The 17,577-nt window shown below is 55.7% G+C and overlaps 1 protein-coding gene across 2 annotated transcripts in view; it reads right to left on the bottom strand.

Moving 5' to 3' along the window:
* The window catches only part of FBN3 (fibrillin 3), a 64,997-nt gene that overhangs the window by 29,070 nt on the left and 18,350 nt on the right, over nt 1-17,577 (bottom strand). The window contains exons 6-15 of one of the 2 annotated variants that reach the window (XM_068996942.1): nt 13,378-13,575; nt 12,321-12,446; nt 6,973-7,098; nt 3,424-3,576; nt 2,968-3,165; nt 2,479-2,622; nt 2,247-2,366; nt 1,500-1,625; nt 971-1,093; nt 370-645 (exon numbers count right to left, since the gene is read on the bottom strand). In XM_068996942.1, the coding sequence (XP_068853043.1) occupies nt 370-645; nt 971-1,093; nt 1,500-1,625; nt 2,247-2,366; nt 2,479-2,622; nt 2,968-3,165; nt 3,424-3,576; nt 6,973-7,098; nt 12,321-12,446; nt 13,378-13,575 (1,590 nt within the window). Of the gene's footprint in view, nt 1-369; nt 646-970; nt 1,094-1,499; nt 1,626-2,246; nt 2,367-2,478; nt 2,623-2,919; nt 3,166-3,423; nt 3,577-6,972; nt 7,099-12,320; nt 12,447-13,377; nt 13,576-17,577 lie in introns of both variants that reach the window. The other variant, XM_068996941.1, reaches the window with a different exon arrangement.

Below are 17,577 nucleotides of genomic sequence, written 5' to 3' on the forward strand. Positions count from 1 at the left end.
GCCTGGTTATGCTCATACAACACAAACACAGAATGAGCTGAGTTGGGAGGGACCCCCAAGGATCATCCCCAGCCCAATCCCTGGCCCTGCCCAGGCACTCCAACAATCCCAGCCTGTGCCTGGGGGCGTTGTCCAAACTCTCCTTGAGCTCTCCCAGCCTCGGTACTGTGGCTTTGTGCATTTTAACGCTGATACTTCCAGTTCCAACATCCCAGCACCAGATGTGGGCATCCACTCTCCATTTTTTGACTGCCTGGTGCCCCTTTCCCCATTCCCACAGTTCTCCAAGCTGCCCAAGCCATCCCAGTGACCCACCAGGCCATCCCTGAGCACCTTCCCTGCTTCTGGCACACCCAGAGACGGACTCACCGGAGTTCTTGGCCGGGCAGGGCTGGCAGGGCTCTCCAAAGCCATGATCCGGGTTGGCGCAGCAGCACTCGGATTTGGTGACGGCGCCGGGGAAGGGGCGGGCACAGGTGCCCTTTTTGATGCCCCCGTAGCAGGTGCTGCGCATGTGGGTGTCCACGCAGACCCGGCCGTCCACGCCGATGGCCAGGCCCCCCAGGCACTCGCAGCGGAACGAGCCCTCCGTGTTGATGCACCAGCCGTTCATGCAGATCCCGGGCGTCTCGCACTCATCGATGTCTGGGGATGGACACGAGAGTGAGGCGACCTCGAGGTGAGGGACACACGGAGAAAGGGTTGGGATGTGTGGAGAAGGGACTGGGACACAAGAACAGGAGGTCAGGACACAGGACAAGGCTCAGGTTACACAGAGAGAGGCTCAGGACAGGAGAACCTTTTCCCTTTTTCCCATTCTCTCACAACGGGACAATTTCTGGCAGTGGAGCAGGAGCTGCCTGGCCACACCTTGGATTTCTCAGCTCCCCTTGGCCTGAGGCACTGACATGTGACCAGGAATGTGGGCAGGGGCTGGAATTGGGAAGAGCTCGGGTTGGGGTTTACTCACCCACGCAGTAGCGCCCGTTGGGAGCCAGGACAAAGCCGGGCTTGCAGATGCACTTGAAGCTCCCGTCCTCGTTGATGCACATCCCGTTGAGGCACATGTTGGTGGTGGCACACTCGTCGTGGTCTGGGGGCACAGACAGGACCCCAGAGCTGCAGCAAGACCCTCCCGTGCCCAAAAACCCCGTGCCCCATCCCATGGCCAAATTGTGGCAGTGGGTGCTGGTTCTCAGAGGGGACAGAGGGGGAGAGGGGTTTGGGTGGAAGGGACCTCCAAGAGCATCAGCTCCAAGCCCAGGGTCACCTTTCCTGGTCAGAGCTGTCCTGCTGCATTCCCAGTGCTCCTGGGGGACCTCCCGCTCCAGCCCCAGCCCTGCTGATCCCCGCAGCCCAAACCCCACAGGATCACAACACCCCCATGGAAACACCTCCCCAGTCCAACCCTCTCCTTGGGGGATAGCCCAGATTAAATCCCCAGGGAGAATACGATCCCAGCTCAGCCCTGAGCTCCTGGAGGCCCCCAGGACCCTCACCAACGCAGTTCTTGCCGTCGGGGGTGATCTCAAAGCCGGCGTTGCAGATGCACTGGAAGCTGCCGTCGGTGTTGACGCAGCGCCCGTTCCTGCACATCACCCCATTCATGATGCACTCATCGATGTCTGCAGGGAAATCACCAGAAAGTGGGAGCAGGGGGAATGGGAGCAGTCCCAGCTTAATGTTGCCCGTGAGAAACCCAGGCAGGTGTCCTCAGACACAGGAATTCATCTTCAAAAATCCCATTTGGAAATGAGGAATCTTTTCACACTGCCAGGCAACAGGGAGCCTTTGGAAGCCACTTTGTCAGGAATGGAGAAAATAAAAAACTCAGAGCTTGGGCACTGCCAGGGAAATCTGCCTTTGCTTGTTGTTCCCATGGTGGAACACTCCCTTCCCATCCTTTTCTGGCCTCCCCTCACCTGCAGCAGCATCTTGGCAGAACACCTTGCTGGAAATCCTGCATCCATATAAATAGGGCCCAGAATCCCCCCTTTTGTCGGATAAAGTTCTCCCAGCAGAGTTCTGCTCTTGTGGAGGACTCTGAGGGTGCCTTGACTGCCATCAGAAAATTTCAAGGAAGGCCAAGGCAGAGGAAACTTCTCCTGGACAGATCCCATCCCACACCTGGCGGTGCTGGACACTCCTCCCTGCATTTCGTCCCTACAACCCTTTTGTGGTGCCAGGGGCTCTGCTGACCCATCTGCCACCCCTGCAGCTCCCCCAAAGCAGGGCATAGCCCTTACCAATGCAGGCCTGCTTGGTGGGGGTGCTCTGGAAGCCCTCATGGCACTTGCAGTGGTAGGAGCCCGGGGTGTTGACACAGTCGCCGTGGACGCAGGGGCTGCTCGAGCACTCATCCACGTCTGCAAGGGAGGGAAAACCAACCTGTGAGGGACCCTGGGGCACAGCAAAGCCCAGCAACGGGAAAACCAGCCCGGAGGGGCCCTGGGAGCTTTGGGAGCAGCCCCTACCCACCAATGCACTCCCCTCTGACGTCCTGCTTGTAGCCCATGTTGCACTCGCAGCGGTAGCTGGACGGGGTGGGGATGCAGCGCCCGTTCAGGCACAGGTTGGTGAAGTGTTTGCAGATGTCGATGGTCTGGTTCAGCGTGGCCGTTCCTGGGGGGCACAGGGAGGGTTGGGGAGCCCTTGGATGTCCCAGGAGCTCTCTGGGGGGATATCAGAGGGGTCCAAGGTCGGGGGGGAAACCACGGAGAGCGAGGCGGTGACAGGAAAGCTCCGTTCCTCGTTGGGAATCAGGGAGATATCCCAGACCGGAGCCAGCCCCGCTGGATCTGTTTGCGGGCTCAGCTCCTGCCCAGCGTTGGTGCCACAACCCAGCACTCTCCGGAGCCAGGACATTCCCTGAGCACACCCCTCTGCTCCCGTGTGTCCGGCTGGGAGCGGCATTCCAGCCCTCGGGAACACCCCTGCTCCCAGAGCCAGGACAAACCCCCGAATTACCGATGCTGGAGCTCCCCCGGCCCATCCCGGGCAGTCCCGGGATTCCCCCCTGTCCGTTCGCCCCGTTCGGGCCGATGCCTCCGGGCCCGTTGAGTCCCGGCCCGACTCCGTTGGGCCCGAATCCAGGAATTCCTGGGAAGTTGCTGGGGAAGCCTGGCATGACCGGGAGTCCCTCGATGCAGAGCCTGCGGTACTCGTCTGAAACAAAACAAGGCTGTTCCAGCAGGGCCTGGGCAGGGAGCACAGGGGGTTCCTGATGGGAATGGGGCAGAGGGAGATTTCCCCATGGGAACGGTGGCTTTGGCAAAGGAGTTCCCATCCCTGGAGGGGTTTAAAAGCCGTGGGGATGTGGCACTTGGGGACAGGGTTTTGTGGCCTTGGCAGTGCTCTTGGAGAGCTTTTCCAACCTCGTCTTAACAACACCCCCAGTTTTAGGATCCCCGGGGTGTCACTCACCCGAGCCCCGCACGGGGCACATCTCGGGGGTCTGGCCGATGGCCCAGCAGCGCCCCGAGTCACAGCAGCACTGCATCCTGCTGGCCTGGCCCGGCACGTCCCCGGCACAGCGGCCACCCAGCAGCGCTGAGAAACACGTCCCCAGCCGCTGGTCTGCAGGAGGAGGAAGGGGAAGGGGAAGAGGAAGAGGAGACACGGTCACAACGTACCACCACCCCCCTCTCAGCCAGCTCCTGAGGGCCCATTCCCAATGGAATCTCTCCCGGCCGTCCCCTCTCCCAGTGTGACCCCCCTGTTCTGTCTCATCCTCCCAGATCATGAGGTTCTCCCTCTGGACCACATCCAGGAACTCATTCCCAGTGTTCAACCTCCCGTTCCCATTTGGGCTCCTCAGTCCAGCCAGACCAGAGCCAGATCTGGGCAACCCCTCCCCATCGGATTGCCCGTTGGGAGCTGCATTCCCTGCCCTGCAGGAAGGACAAGGGACCCAGCAGGTCCTGGATGAATTCCCAGAGCACAGAACAGGGACATTCCCACCTCATCCCGTGTTCCCACCTCATCCTGTGCTTCCTCCCTTCCCAAAGTCATGGGACCATGGCCAGGTGTCTCCCCTCCTGCTGCCACCCCTGCCCAGTGTGTCCTGCCCCCCTCAGGTCCCAAAGTGTCCCACATCCCAGGCTTCCCACGAGGAATCGTCCCCTGCCAGGCCCCAGCATCCCTCGCTGCACAAATGGAGCTGTTCCCAATTCCAGCTCCCTCCAGGCTCCCATTCCCAGCGTGTCCCTGTCCCTGGCTGATCCCAGCTGGACTGAGCTGGAGCAGAAGGAGCCCTGGATGGGGTCAAAGCCACTCACCCCGAGCCTGGCCCTGCTGGGGGGGGTTGTGGCTCCTGCCAAGGCCCAGGGGACTGAGGGTCTCTCATATCCAGCAGGCTCCACCTGGCACCAATCCCTCCAGGAAAACCTGGAATCTTCCCCTCATTCATCTCCCACCTTGTTTTTTCTCAAGTCAGTTAATGAGGGGAAAAGTCTCCTGGGATGTGGCTGCCAGCAGGGAATGTACATCCCGGGAATGTAATTGGAATTAATTGCCTGGCGCTGTTTGATCTGTGGGCTGTGGGGGCACTTCTGCTCCCAGCACAGCTCGGGGACCCGCAGGGGACAGTGACCCCAGTTCAAACCAGCAGGTCCTTCCTCAGGCACGTCCCCCACCCCTGCTCAGAGCTGGATTCTGCGGGAATCGCTCCTTTCAGGAAACTTTATCCACCAAAAACACCGGCAGAGAGAAAGTCAGGCCTGGAGAAGGGAAGGTTGGAAGCAGGGGTTGAATGCAAGGCTGGATTAGCTCCTGATACTGAGGAAGGGGAGGAGAAGCCATGGGGGTGTTCTGGTCCCAGGGCACAGCTTTGCACAAAACCCCAGTAAGGCAGAAAATGCTGCAGGAGAGAGGGGAGGGGAAATTCCAGATGGGATTAGAGAGAGCTGCGGGGTGGGGACTGAGCCCAGAGGGCTCTGGGGGGTGACAGGGCTCAGCCAGGATGGCAGAGCACAGAGGGAGCTGGTCCTGCTCATCCTAAGGGACCAGGAGTGATTCCAGGCTGGATCTGGGGTCTGGCAGGCCTGCACCCATCCCATGGGGCATGTCCTGACCCCAGGAGAGGCAGGAGAGATTATCCAGGACGGCTAATCCCACAGAACTGGGCTGGTGGGAGGTGTCCCTGGACATCGCTGGATGAGCTCTGAGATCCCTCCCAACCCGTTCCATGAGTCCATAACCCTCATGTTTCCTTTTTCCTCTTGCTTAGACAAAAGTGGGCAAAAAGGGCTTTCCAGGCAGGCAAAGCCCTCAGTGCAACCCTCCCAACCCTCTGTGAGCCAGGGCTCTGCCAGGCTCAGCAAGACCCAGAACCTGAGGCACTGAATCTGCTGATGCTGCCCAAGGAGAGGCAGAACCCAAATCCTTCAGAGCTCTGCTGCACTCTCAGGGAAAGAAAGAGCTCAGAAAGGCCAGAGCAGGAGTGCTGAGTCGCAGGGAGGGAGGGAGGGAAGGAACACCATGTGCGTGTCTGGGAATGCACAAAGGCCATTTCTCTTCATTTGAAAATTATTCTTTTAAGCTGCTCTGCAAGAGGAACCCATTGTACCAAGGAAAATCCACTGAGCCCCCCCCAGCTGCTGCAGCAGCTCCTGTGCTGCCTGCAGAGCCTTCACCAGCAGGAATGGGTGGGACCCTTATGGCCCAGGGTGGGACTGGGCTTTGTGTGCCAAGCCCAGGTGCTTGAATCCCTCCGTGAAGGTTCCTTTCGACCAGGAGGGGTTTTTCTCCTGGTGGGGTTTTAGTAGGGCAGGCACTGGAAGCAGCTCCTGGCACTGGGGATCAGCTCAAGCTCTGGGTGTTGCTGTTCCAGCTGTAAAGGCTGCAGGAGATCATTGCAGTGCCACAAAAAAGGGTTTTGCTTTGCTAAAAAGGGAGGGGAATGGATCAAGGGCTGGTGCTCCTAAATATCTTCACATGAGACACTGTGGTCACCTCCAGGGTGACAATCTCCCCTCTCCTGGTGCTGCTCATGCTTTAAAAGTGCCCACATCATTTATCCATCTTCCGTTTTCCCATCTGCTCCCTGGATTTATTTCATGGGATGCAAACCTGGAGCCTGAACCCACCCCAAACTCTCCAAACAAGCCCTGAGACCCCCTCGAGCAGAGCTGGCAAAATTCGGGTGCCAGGGCAACCCCACCCTGGCTGGAGCTGTGGATTTTGCCAAAACAAACCCTGCCTGACCCAAAAAGGGAGCTCAGGGAAAGGCTGCAGCACCCAGAGCCAGCTCAGGTGCAGTCAGAGTCCACTGCAGCTAAATCAGCTCGGGACTATTTTTAAATTTGGGCTTTCTAATTTTATTTATTTTCGTTTCTTGAAGCTCTTGGTTTCAAGGAAAGTGGGGAATGTCCACATGACTCATCCCAGAGCTGTCACACCCCTCTGGGCTCATGGCAGGGGCTGGGAAACAGCAGGAAAAAATTCCATTCCCATTAAAATCTATCAGTTTCCCAAACAAGAGGACTTGGGCTTTACTTTTTACACTTCACAACATTTTTTTCCTCCTGGAACGAAAACATTTAATCCTGCTCCAGGATCTGTGGCTAGAAAAGAATTTGGAGCTGGGTTTTTTTGTTTTTTTTTTTTTTTCTGTATTAATTTCCACAGAAAGCTGCACCTGACACTTTGCACTGCACCACCAATCTCTGCGTGTTCTGTTTGAATTCCTCTTCCCAAATCTCCCCATCCTCACTCCCACCACATTCCCAGCCCCACACCTTCCTCCCAATCCTCCTCCTCGTGTTCTTGTCAACCCTTCCCAGTACTGAGGCTCCCACAGCCCCAATTCTGGAGAGGGAGAAAGAGCAAGAGAATCCAGCCAGGAGCAGGAGATGGAGAACTGAGCGTTTCCCCCTATCCCAGCAACAACCCCCAAATCCCTCTGCAGAGATTCCCAGCCCTGCCAGGCTCCCAGAGCCTGGTCCAGCCCCATATCCCGGTTTCTCCCCTCACCGAGGCAGCGGGATCCGTCGGGGCTGCTGACGAAGCCGCGGGGGCAGGAGCACACGTAGCTGCCCACGGTGTTGGTGCAGTCGCCGCCGTCGCACACGCCGGGGATGGCCCCGCACTCATCCACATCTGCAAGGGAGAAAATCCCACGGGGAGGATGCAAAACGGCCCCTTCCCCATCCACACCCAGGGCACAGAGGGTGGGAAATGGAGTTGGAGGGGTCGTGGGATGCTTGAGGCCATAAAGGGTCTCCAAAACTCTCCCAGAGGGGGATTCATGGAGTTCTCTGCTTCTCTGCACAGCCCCTCCCAGGGGGGAGTTTGGGCTGGACAGCAGGGAGAAATTCCTCCCAGAAAGAGGGACTGGGCCTTGGCAGGGGCTGCCCAGGGAGGTTTGGAGTCCCCGTCCCCGGAGGTGCCCAAGGAAAGCCTGGATGTGGCACTCGGTGCCATGGGGGTGGTGGGTCATGGGCTGGACTTGCAGAGCCCTGGGGGTCCCTCCCGGCCCAGGATATTCCATGGTTCCATCCTCTGATTCTATTCCAGTCAAGAGGGGAAGACAAATTCCTGCTCGGCTCTTTAGGACTCTCAAATTCTGCCCCCGGACACCACCCGAGGTGTCCCCCGAGCCCTCCGGGGCTGCTCTGGCTCTTTGAGTCCCTCAGAAAAGCCCTGAGAGCTCCCAGGGCAGCGGAACAGAACACCGAAAACACTTCCCCCACCTGGGCCCCTGCAGCCAAAAAGAGATTTTATCAGCCAGCCTGCCCTGCCGTTTAATCCCAGCCCTGCCCGGGGCTACAACTCTCGGAGCTCTGGAAGGAAAAGAGCTTTGGGAAGGAAAAGTTGTGCTATTGGTGAAAAAACCAGCTCAAAACTCCGTGTGGCACTGGGGAGGATCCGATATCTGGGCACAGCTGGCAGATCTGTGCTCTGACATCCCTCACTCACCCCAAAGCAGCGTCAGGGGCTGTGGGGACAGCGATGAATCCCATTCCCATGGAAAAACAGGGAATCCAAGGGGGTCACTCAAACTGCAGACCTTTCTTTCCCCCATCAAAATCCCAGCGCTGAGGAGCAGGAAAAGAGCCCGTTCCTGCAGGATTCCACCTCCTGAGCTTTGGGAACCTGAGCCCTGGGCTTTGTTGTCCTTTCAGTCCTTCCCCACCACATTTTCCTTCTCGATTTTCCCTCTGTGAGTGTCCCGTGGTGGTTTGGATCCGTTCAGGCAGAGCTGACCCGGTGGGATGGGTTCATTCCCCTCTCATTAACACCCAGCGCCGGGGAGGGAATTCTGCCAGCTCCAGCCTGGCTCCTTCCCGACTTTTCCAACCTTCTGTTCAAAATTAAAGCAGGATCTTGTGCTCTGCTGCTCAGACAATGGCAGGATTCAAGGCAAACGTTGATTTTGGAGCTGGGCTGGGATTGGAATTGGCTTCATCCTTAAGGCTGAAAACGCTGGAAAAGCCGAAGGCTGCAGAGCCTCTGGAAGAGCTGGAGCTGCAAAGCTCATCCCACACAGTGCCTACAGACATGTGGGAACCCCAACCATTCCATGTGCTAAAATCCCAGGATTTGATGGAGAAAACATCCCCAGGGGTCGTGCCTTGGGATCGCTCTGGTGCTGCACCAGGGACTCGAAGCCTCCTCTCCCAGGAAGCACAAAGGAACCACAGAGCAGGGAATGGAACCTCCAAACCACCCCAAATCCAGGGAAATGAGCTCTGGATAGAGCCAAACAATGAGCTCTCCTGAGGGGTTTTGTGAGGAAATGGAAAGAAAGTGGGTTTTGGGCTCCATCCACCCTTGGAAAACTCTGGGAAGCTCCCACTGGTGCAGGAACATCAATGAGAGGCAACAGAGCCTCAGCTCCATGAGGAGATTCAGGATTTTGTGCCCTGATGACAAAAGCCTGGCCTGGGGGGACATCAGGAGCACCTCACATCCAAAGGGGAGAGAAAAACAGGTGAGCGCTGGGATTCCAGGATTTGTTCTCCCTGGCAGAATGTCCTGGAGAGGCCAAAAATGGTCAAATCCTGGCTGGATTTCAGCTGAGGTTGTTGCACACAGCTTCCTGGAGCCTTCCACTCCCTTTCCTGGTGTTTCTCCATGGATTTTTTTTTTTTTTTTTTTTTTTTTTTTTGTCTCTTATCACCATGGATGGATTTTGGATGCAGGACACATTCCTTTGGGAAGCATCCTGGATGAGGCACTGGCATTACCTCACTGATAGCAGAGCTTGGCCGTTGTCCTGCAGCACAGGAAGGGCTGCTAAAAAGTGAAATTCTTGGCAGAGAAACCCTGGAATTATGGCAGGAAAAGCTTTGTCCAGCCAGTGATTCCCCCTTAACTCCACACCACGGAATTGTTCCCCCCGTTGTCATTTTTCCGGTTGCTTCCAGGACAATTTAAAAATGCCACAGCCTCCCTTTCCCTGTGATTTATGGATCCAGGTCTCTGGAGCAGGAGGATGTCTCCGAGTTCAGCTTTGATGTTCCCTCTCTCCACTTCGCACCAGGAATTTTCTTGTGTCCTCGACAATTCTCCTCCCACCGTCTTAAGAACTCCGCTGGATCCAAACCTGCCCTTCTCCCCAGGCTCTCAATCCCCTAAATCTCAACAGATCCTGCTTTTTTCCTTTTTTTCCACCAAAATCCAGGCATGGGACCGGTTAATTCATCCTGAACCTGGCAATTCCTGCCCTCTTCTCTCATCTTTTTGTACAACATAAGCACAGTTCTCGGTGCTTCCCAAGCCGACCTCGTCTCCAGCGGTTTTTAGGGATCAGCCTGACCCCTCGCCGCCCTAAACCCAGCACTTCCCTGTTTCCCAGACTGCTCAGATCCCTCAGAAGGGGAGCAGTGCCAGAAGTTCTCATCATCCAGAGCACAGCCCCGAGCTCAGGAATCCCTGGAGCTCCTCGGAATACAATGGACAAAGGGATAACACGCGCCACCCTCTGCGAGCGTCACATTGGTCAGGGATGGGCTGCGGGAGTGAGCCTGGAACGGAGCAACCCCGGGCTTGGAGGCGGTTCAGGCACAAATCCAGGCTGGACGTGGGGCGCACGTCGCCCTGATAGGAAAAGGATTCGTTTTTCCTGCTGGAGCTGAGCAAAATCCATGCCGGGAATATCCCGGGAGCCGCAGCCTCCCCGTTTGTTCGGGAGAGCGGGGCCTCCCTTATCAGCATGGAATATCTCGCATAGGAAAAACATCTTTATCCTTCGGGGACCAAAGCAGCCTCAGCTCCAGGTGCCGTCGGTGTTTGGAGATAAGGTTTGTGTTAAGAGATAAGGATCGCCCTGGGAAGGCACCGCCCTTATCTCTGTTCCCCCCAGGACACGGCCGGGGGGGTTATGGCACAAACCGCCGGCGTTAATGAGGGGACATTGTTAATGAGGGGACATCGTTGATGAGGGGACATCGTTAATGAGGGGACATCGTTAATCAGCGGCCTGGGCTCTGAGCTCCGGCTCCAGCACAGTCGCAGCTGCTGACTTCCCTCCTCACCAGGACCCCCCCGACCTCCGGGAACCCCGGGAGAATCTCCCGGAGATGTTTGATGGAGGTTTAATATTCCCTGGATGCCGGGCTTGAATGGGGAGCCTGGGAACGAGAGGGAAGCAGCTCCTCCTCCTACGGCAGAGAATTCTCTCCTTTCCCCAGCTGTGAAATGAACCCAAAACTCAGCAAGGGATCTCCTGCGGAGCTGGGATCTGCAGCCTGGAGCACACCTGGATAACAAATCCATCCTCTGGTTGCTGCTTTGATTGAACCCCTGGGCTCAGTGAGGAGGACGCTTGGACCAAGGCAGAGATTTTGGCAGTTTCAGCAGGAATGTGAAGCTCAGGAATTTGATGCTCCATCTGCTGGACCAAAATCCTGATGGATCAAAGGGTTCAGGAAATTCAGAGATTTTCGGGGAGCTCAGGGCCCAAACCTTCTTGTGTCCGTAAAGTGGAGAGGAACCCTCTCTATTCCCCTATTACGTGGTTTTAGGGAATCACATTCCTAGAGGGGAGCAGTGATACTCCAAAGGTGATTTCCCTTTCCTGGGACTCTCCTCACCTTCCGGTGGCCCCTGTGGGGACATGGAGGGGACACAGCTGGGAAAGGAGCCCTCAAACCCCATCCCTTTGGAGCATCCCTGCTCCATGTCATTCCCAGCAGGACTCCCAGATCCAAAGGGAAGCATCCTGACCTGGTGGTGATCCCAAGGGTGGAGCAGCCCCTGGGAATGCTGGAGATGTCCCTTTTGTGGGCAGGATGGGGAAGGGAAGCTGTTTGTGGGGCTGCTTTTCCAGGCACTGGGGGAAGGGGAAGGCCCCTCACATCTGGAGGACAGATCCAGACAATGGACTTGGTTTAATCTCGGGATGGAGGAGATTCCAGCTCAACTGGTTTCAGATGTGCTCTGCTCCCCAGCTGGCATGGGAGAGGCAGAGAGAGGCAGGAGCAGCTTTCTGCTGCCCCTGGTCCCACCTTGGCCAGGCAAATTCCCGGAATATCACTGGATTCGGGGAGCTGGTCCTTCACCTGACACAGAAAAAGGCTGCGCTGGATTCTCCTGCTTTCAATCCTTGGATGTGGGAGCTCTGCAGGAATTCTGTCAGGATTTTAGAGAAAGTCTCCTGGCACCCTGCCCAGGAGGAGCCACAGACACAGATGTTTCCTGGAGATGGAAGAATGTCCATCCCCCACCAGGGACTGACCTTTGGAGCTCCTGGCTCTCTTTGGGAAAGATTTCCTGAGGGGCTGAACCCAGGGCACAGAATCCTGGAATGGTCTGGGTTGGAAGGGACCCTAAAGATCATCTCATCCCAACCTCCCACTGTTCCAGGGGCTTCCAGAGGCAGGCAGAGCTCTCCCTTAGCTCCCACAGCCAGTCTGATTCCATATTTCACACTGATTAAATCTTCACAGCCCTCATGAAGAGCCTCGGAATTAAAAGTTTTTGAGTTTTCAAGGCTTGATCAGACTCAGAACCTGACAGAGCTTTGGAGGCAGCCCTGGGCTGAGCCTGGGTAAACCCTTCCAGAGGTCCCCTCTGTGCCATCAATCCATGTTCCCGTTAAAACATCCTTAAAAAACCCCTCTGTGAACAAACCAAACCATTTCCTTCTGGTTTCAGGGAAGATCAGGGGATCAGGCAAGGCCTATTCCTCATTTCCTGGCCTTGGACTCTGGGAAGAAGATAAAAAACCCTTTTGGTGGGGCTGGCTGGGAGGTGGGATCCAGCCTGGAATGGGAGCTCTCCCCCATCTCTGCCTTGGAAAAAGCCAAGACTAAAATACTCCAAGGACATTGGGAAGAGGAGAATCCTGGCAGATCCAGGCCTGGAGCCTCCCTTACCTTCACACCTGTGGCTGGTCTCGCTCTGCTTGTGCCCTGCAGGGCACTTGCACTCGTAGGATCCCACGGTGTTGATGCAATTCCCGCCCTGGCAGAGGCCAGGGATGGCCTGGCACTCATCCACATCTGTGGCAAGAGGAGCAAGGATGTCAGGGAATGGAGCCATGGACCCACGTCCAGTGTGGATTTTCCTGTGCTCCAAGGAGCTGGATCACATTCCAGAAGGAATTATCCCTCAGATGGCACCAGGGATAAGGACAGGGAATGGACAGGAATGAATTCCTGGCTCAAGCAAGAGGGAGACAAAAGTCTGGGAATGCTTCCCAAAGGATGTGTCCATCCCATGGCTCTCTGGGAGAAATACCAGCCTGATCCAGGACACCCTGTGGGATGGAGGAGCTCACCCGAGAGCCACAGCGTGGCCAGAATCTCTAGGATTAAATGATCTTGGAAAATCCCATGGGATACTCTGGGTGCATGGAGAAGCTCCGTGACACAGGGCGGGGATTTGGCAAAGTTCCACAGCGAGTTCTGGGCTTTGGGGGGCTGCTTTGGGGCTCTGCTCTGTGTCCTCCATTGTGGGGCTGCTTTGGGGCTCTGTTTTGGGGCTCTGCTCTGTGTCCTCCATTATGGGGCTGCTTTGGGGCTCTGCTCTGTGTTCTCCATTGTGGGGCTGCTTTGGGGCTCTGTTTTGGGGCTCTGCTCTGTGTCCTCCATTATGGGGCTGCTTTGGGGCTCTGCTCTGTGTTCTCCATTGTGGGGCTGCTTTGGGGCTCTGTTTTGGGGCTCTGCTCTGTGTCCTCCATTGTGGGGCTGCTTTGGGGCTCTGCTCTGTGTTCTCCATTGTGGGGCTGCTTTGGGGCTCTGTTTTGGGGCTCTGCTCTGTGTTCTCCATTGTGGGGCTGCTTTGGGGCTCTGCTCTGTGTTCTCCATTGTGGGGCTGCTTTGGGGCTCTGTTTTGGGGCTCTGTTTTGGGGCTCTGCTCTCTGTGTGCTCTGTTCCGGGGCTCTTCAGGGGCTCTGCCCCCTCCCTTCCCTCCCCTCCCATCCCTGCTCACCCTGGCAGGCCCCGGTGCGGATGTTGGGGATGAAGCCCCTGCGGCAGGGGTGGGGCTGGGCCGGGCACATCTCGCAGGGGTGGCCCCAGGCGCGGCCGATGGTGGCACAGCACATGGTCTTGGTGCACACGATGCCGCTCAGCTGGCCCTGGCACATCTGGTTGTTGACCTGGCTGAAGCAGGGCCCGGTGCGGTAATCTGGGGAGGAAATCAATCCCTGGATTAGATCCAGCACGTAAATCCCAGGATTTCTGCCCGGCTCTCAGTGCTGTTCCCTTTCCAGCACAGCCACTCGTGCGAAATCTGGGGGGGAAACTGCAATGGTGACAAACTGAAGCCCGGTGTTGGAGGTGGTGCTGGCCCTAAAAGGAACTGAAAATCAAAAGTCAGGCAAAGAGGCAATTCCAGGGCTGCAATTCCACCTATCCTGGAGAACTTCAGGAATGAGAAAAGCAATCAATTTCCTTCCCTGGCAGTGTCCGAGGCCAGGCTGGATGGGGCTTGGAGCACCCTGGGATAGTGGAAGGTGTCACTGCCCATGGCAGGGTCTGGAATTCCACAATTCTTATGTTGCCTTCCATCCCAAACCAGTCTGGGATTCTGGGATTCTCAAATTCTCAGACTCTGGGATGCTGTCTCTCTTCACTTTAGCTCTCAAACATCTCCTGGCAATTTTGACTTTAAACCCCAGACACTGCAGGAACAACCAGCAGGTTTCCCATTCCCAATTAGGATTCTCCCATCCCTTAAACTCCAAGGATTTTAACCCAATTTTTGCAGGGTTTTGCCCTCAGGAATGTGGGTTTTCCACTGCCTGGGCTCCCATGACCCTTGATGAGGCATGAGGCACAGCAGGAATCCAGCAGGAAGCGAAATCTCTCAATGAGATTTTCCTTCTGCCAGGCAGAGGTGGTGGCACGGAAGTGTTTGATCTGTGGCTGGAAAAATCCCCTTGAACCTCGTCCTTGTCAGCCCAGAACATTCCCCACGACCTGTCTGAGCAGTCAGGTGTTGGTCAGGCAGCCAGAGGCCGGCTGAGATGTGCTCAGGGAATTTCCAGGCTGGAATTAGGCAGTAATTAGGAACTGCCCTGACCCCGGTTCCCTGCTCCCGGATTAACCCCCAGATGTCCCTGCAGGGAAAGGTTTGGGTTTGATGTGTGAAGCAACAAAAATCTTGTGTGGAAGGGGGTGACAGCACTGGGACCCCCAGGTAACAGCATCCCAAAATCCATGGAAAACACACAGGAAATCCTCCTGTCTGGGAAAGAATCAATTAGCAAAGAATTCCTCATTACCAGCTTAATGCTCCCTCTGATTTGTGTTCTGGAGCAGCTCATACCTGAAAATCAAAGCTGATCAGACTGGGCTGTGGGTGTCACCGGGAGGTGGAGAGGAGAAGGGTTTGAGAGGGAAAAAAGGAATGGTTTGGAAGTTACATCGGTGGGAAGGGGATGGGATCTCCCAAAAATGCCTTTGTTTTGGGAATCACACCAGAAACATGAACCATGGGGAGTTACCAAAGAATTATCCTTTCTTTTTGGAGCCAACCATCCCAGACCAGTGGCTGATGTCACTGTGGGGTGGACCCCAGAAAACTCAGGTTAATAAATGTCAAACCCCAAAGTGATGCTGTGAACAGAGAGCAAAGCGGGGAGAGCTGCAGCTCCCACCTCATCTCCCCCAGGCACTGCAGGAGCTCCTGGAGAGGGATAATGAATGCGGGATTGTGAGGAGAACACCCCCTTTTAAGCAAATAATTGCCCAAAATAACTTTTCCTATGCAGATGACTCCTCTGGAGGGAACGAAGCCAAGGAAATTGCAGTCTGGAGAGCCCTGGCTGCCTTCCAGCCCCAGCTGGTGCTAATTTTAATGGGCAAATGATTAAATTTTTAATGAGGCACCAGTGAAATTTTATGAAGGAAATGGGGAGGCTTAGGAGATGTCTGAAGCCTCTCACAGTCCCTGTATGGGATCCATGTTCCAGGAATCCTGCTGCAGGTAGCTGTCCTTCAGGAGTTGGGTTTTTCCTTGGAAAAGCCAAGGGGAAAGCTGGGATTGCTGTTCCCTCTTCCCAGCAGCAGAGCCCAGTGTGGGACATGGAGCAGTTCCACCTCTCCAGCTCCAGGTAAAGTTCCCATTAAAGCACTGCAAGGCATCCTGGATTGGGAGGATTTTGGGAACCCCTCGAGAGCTGAATCCCTGACAATTCCAGGGACTGGGGTGGGATCCATGTCTCACACCCAGCCATGCTGTTCCTCTGGGAGCAGCTTCCTCACAATATCCCAAATTATCGTGTCCAGGATGGCCCACGTGGAGTCCTGTGGAAGGGCTGGGGCATTGGAATGGGGCCAATTCCTCTGGAACCAGCCAAGCCAGCACCTGGACCTGGGCACTTCCCACATTCCCAGCACTTGGGATGCACCAGGAACGCTCTGCCCGCCCTCCTTATCCCAAATCCACGTTGCCAGAACCTCCTTCACCTCCTCCAAGAGGTGAAAAAAGAGCCAGAATTTATCCCAGAAATGCAGCTTGGCCTCATTAAAAAGGAATAATCAGCCTCAGAGTGTTCAAAATCCCCATCAGAGCCCGTCAGGCTCTGAGGGACAACGGCTGGAGGGTGCCTTCTCCAGGCTCAGCCTCCCAGTGCCGGAGGAGAACAACGGGAATGTTTCCCTGGGATAACAGCAGGGTTTAACGCCGTCATTTGGCACGGGAATGTTAATTCCAGCAGCTCAGGTTTCTTTGAAGCAGGGAACAAACTGAACACGGCTCCCAACAAGGGCGTTTTCCAAAGGTTTTGTAGCACCTGGATTGAAACTGGAGCTGGACCTGAAGCATTTACGGCTTTGTTTCATCCCCAGTTTCAGTGGGACGTGAAAGACTGGATTTAGGAGTGGATTGAGATCACCCCTTTGCTGGGGGGGAATGAAAAAGGCTTTGAAAATGAACATTTTATTCCCTTTTAACTGGTCCTGACTGTGCCTGGGGGAAACGGGGAGGGTTTGATCAGGAACTTCTGAAAATATTCACAAGAAAAAAGAGTTTCCTCCACTCCTACAACAACCATGGAGCCAGGAGGGTGTCCCTGAGTCAATTCCAGTGGGAATTCAGATCCCTGGAGATGGAAAAGTGGGATAATTCCACAACTTTCTGTGTTATCTAAAGGACAATCCCAGCCACACAAATCTACCGTGGGAGTAGATCCAGAGCCCAGCGCAAGGGAAGGGGAAGGGAATGAGGAGCTTTTCTCTTCTCCCACCCTCTGGAATTCCCTCCTGAGACAGGCCAGGGGCCGAATTCCTCCTCTCCAAAACAAACAAACAGAGCCGAGGAAGAGGAGCTTTGTCCTTTGCCAGAACTCCAATTCCTTCTCACAATAAACAATGGAGGCTTTTCCTTAAAATCAGCGGGACAAAAGTGGCCTGTGGATCATCCCCAGGGAGCTCCTGCCCACGCTGGGATGGGGCCACAGCAACACAAATCCCAGGATTGGGCAGGAGGCCACTGGAGAGACAGGGATAGGGAGAGACAGGGATCAGGAGAGACAGGGACAGGGATCAGGAGAGACAGGGATAGGGAGAGACAGAGACAGGGATCAGGAGAGACAGGGATCAGGAGAGACAGGGATCAGGAGAAACAGAGACAGGGATCAGGAGAGACAGGGATCAGGAGAGACAGGGATCAGGAGAGACAGAGACAGGGATCAGGAGAGACAGGGATCAGGAGAGACAGGGATCAGGAGAGACAGGGATTGGGAGAGACAGGGATCAGGAGAGACAGGGATCAGGAGAAACAGGGATCAGGAGAGACAGGGATCAGGAGAGACAGGGATCAGGAGAAACAGGGATCAGGAGAGACAGGGACAGGGATTGGGAGAGACAGGGATCACAGAGGAGACAGGATAAAATCAAATCTCTGTGGAGCAATGGATGCTCTGCTCACAGAGACCTTGAAATCCTGGAATGCTTGGGGTTGGAAAGGACCTTAAAGCCCATCTTGTTCCTGTCCCAGGGTGGTCCATCCTGGCCTTGGACACTTCCAGGGATGGGGCAGCCACAGCTTCTCTGGGAATTCCATCCCAGCCCCTCCCCACCCTCACAGGGCACAACTCCTTCCCAGTATCCCACCTATCCCTGCCCTCTGGCCACAGGAAGCCATTCCCTGTGTCCCTCCATGGACATTCAGGGCATCACACAA

This window comes from Aphelocoma coerulescens, chromosome 28 (genome assembly GCF_041296385.1).
Source record: "Aphelocoma coerulescens isolate FSJ_1873_10779 chromosome 28, UR_Acoe_1.0, whole genome shotgun sequence".
NCBI lineage: Eukaryota > Metazoa > Chordata > Aves > Passeriformes > Corvidae > Aphelocoma > Aphelocoma coerulescens.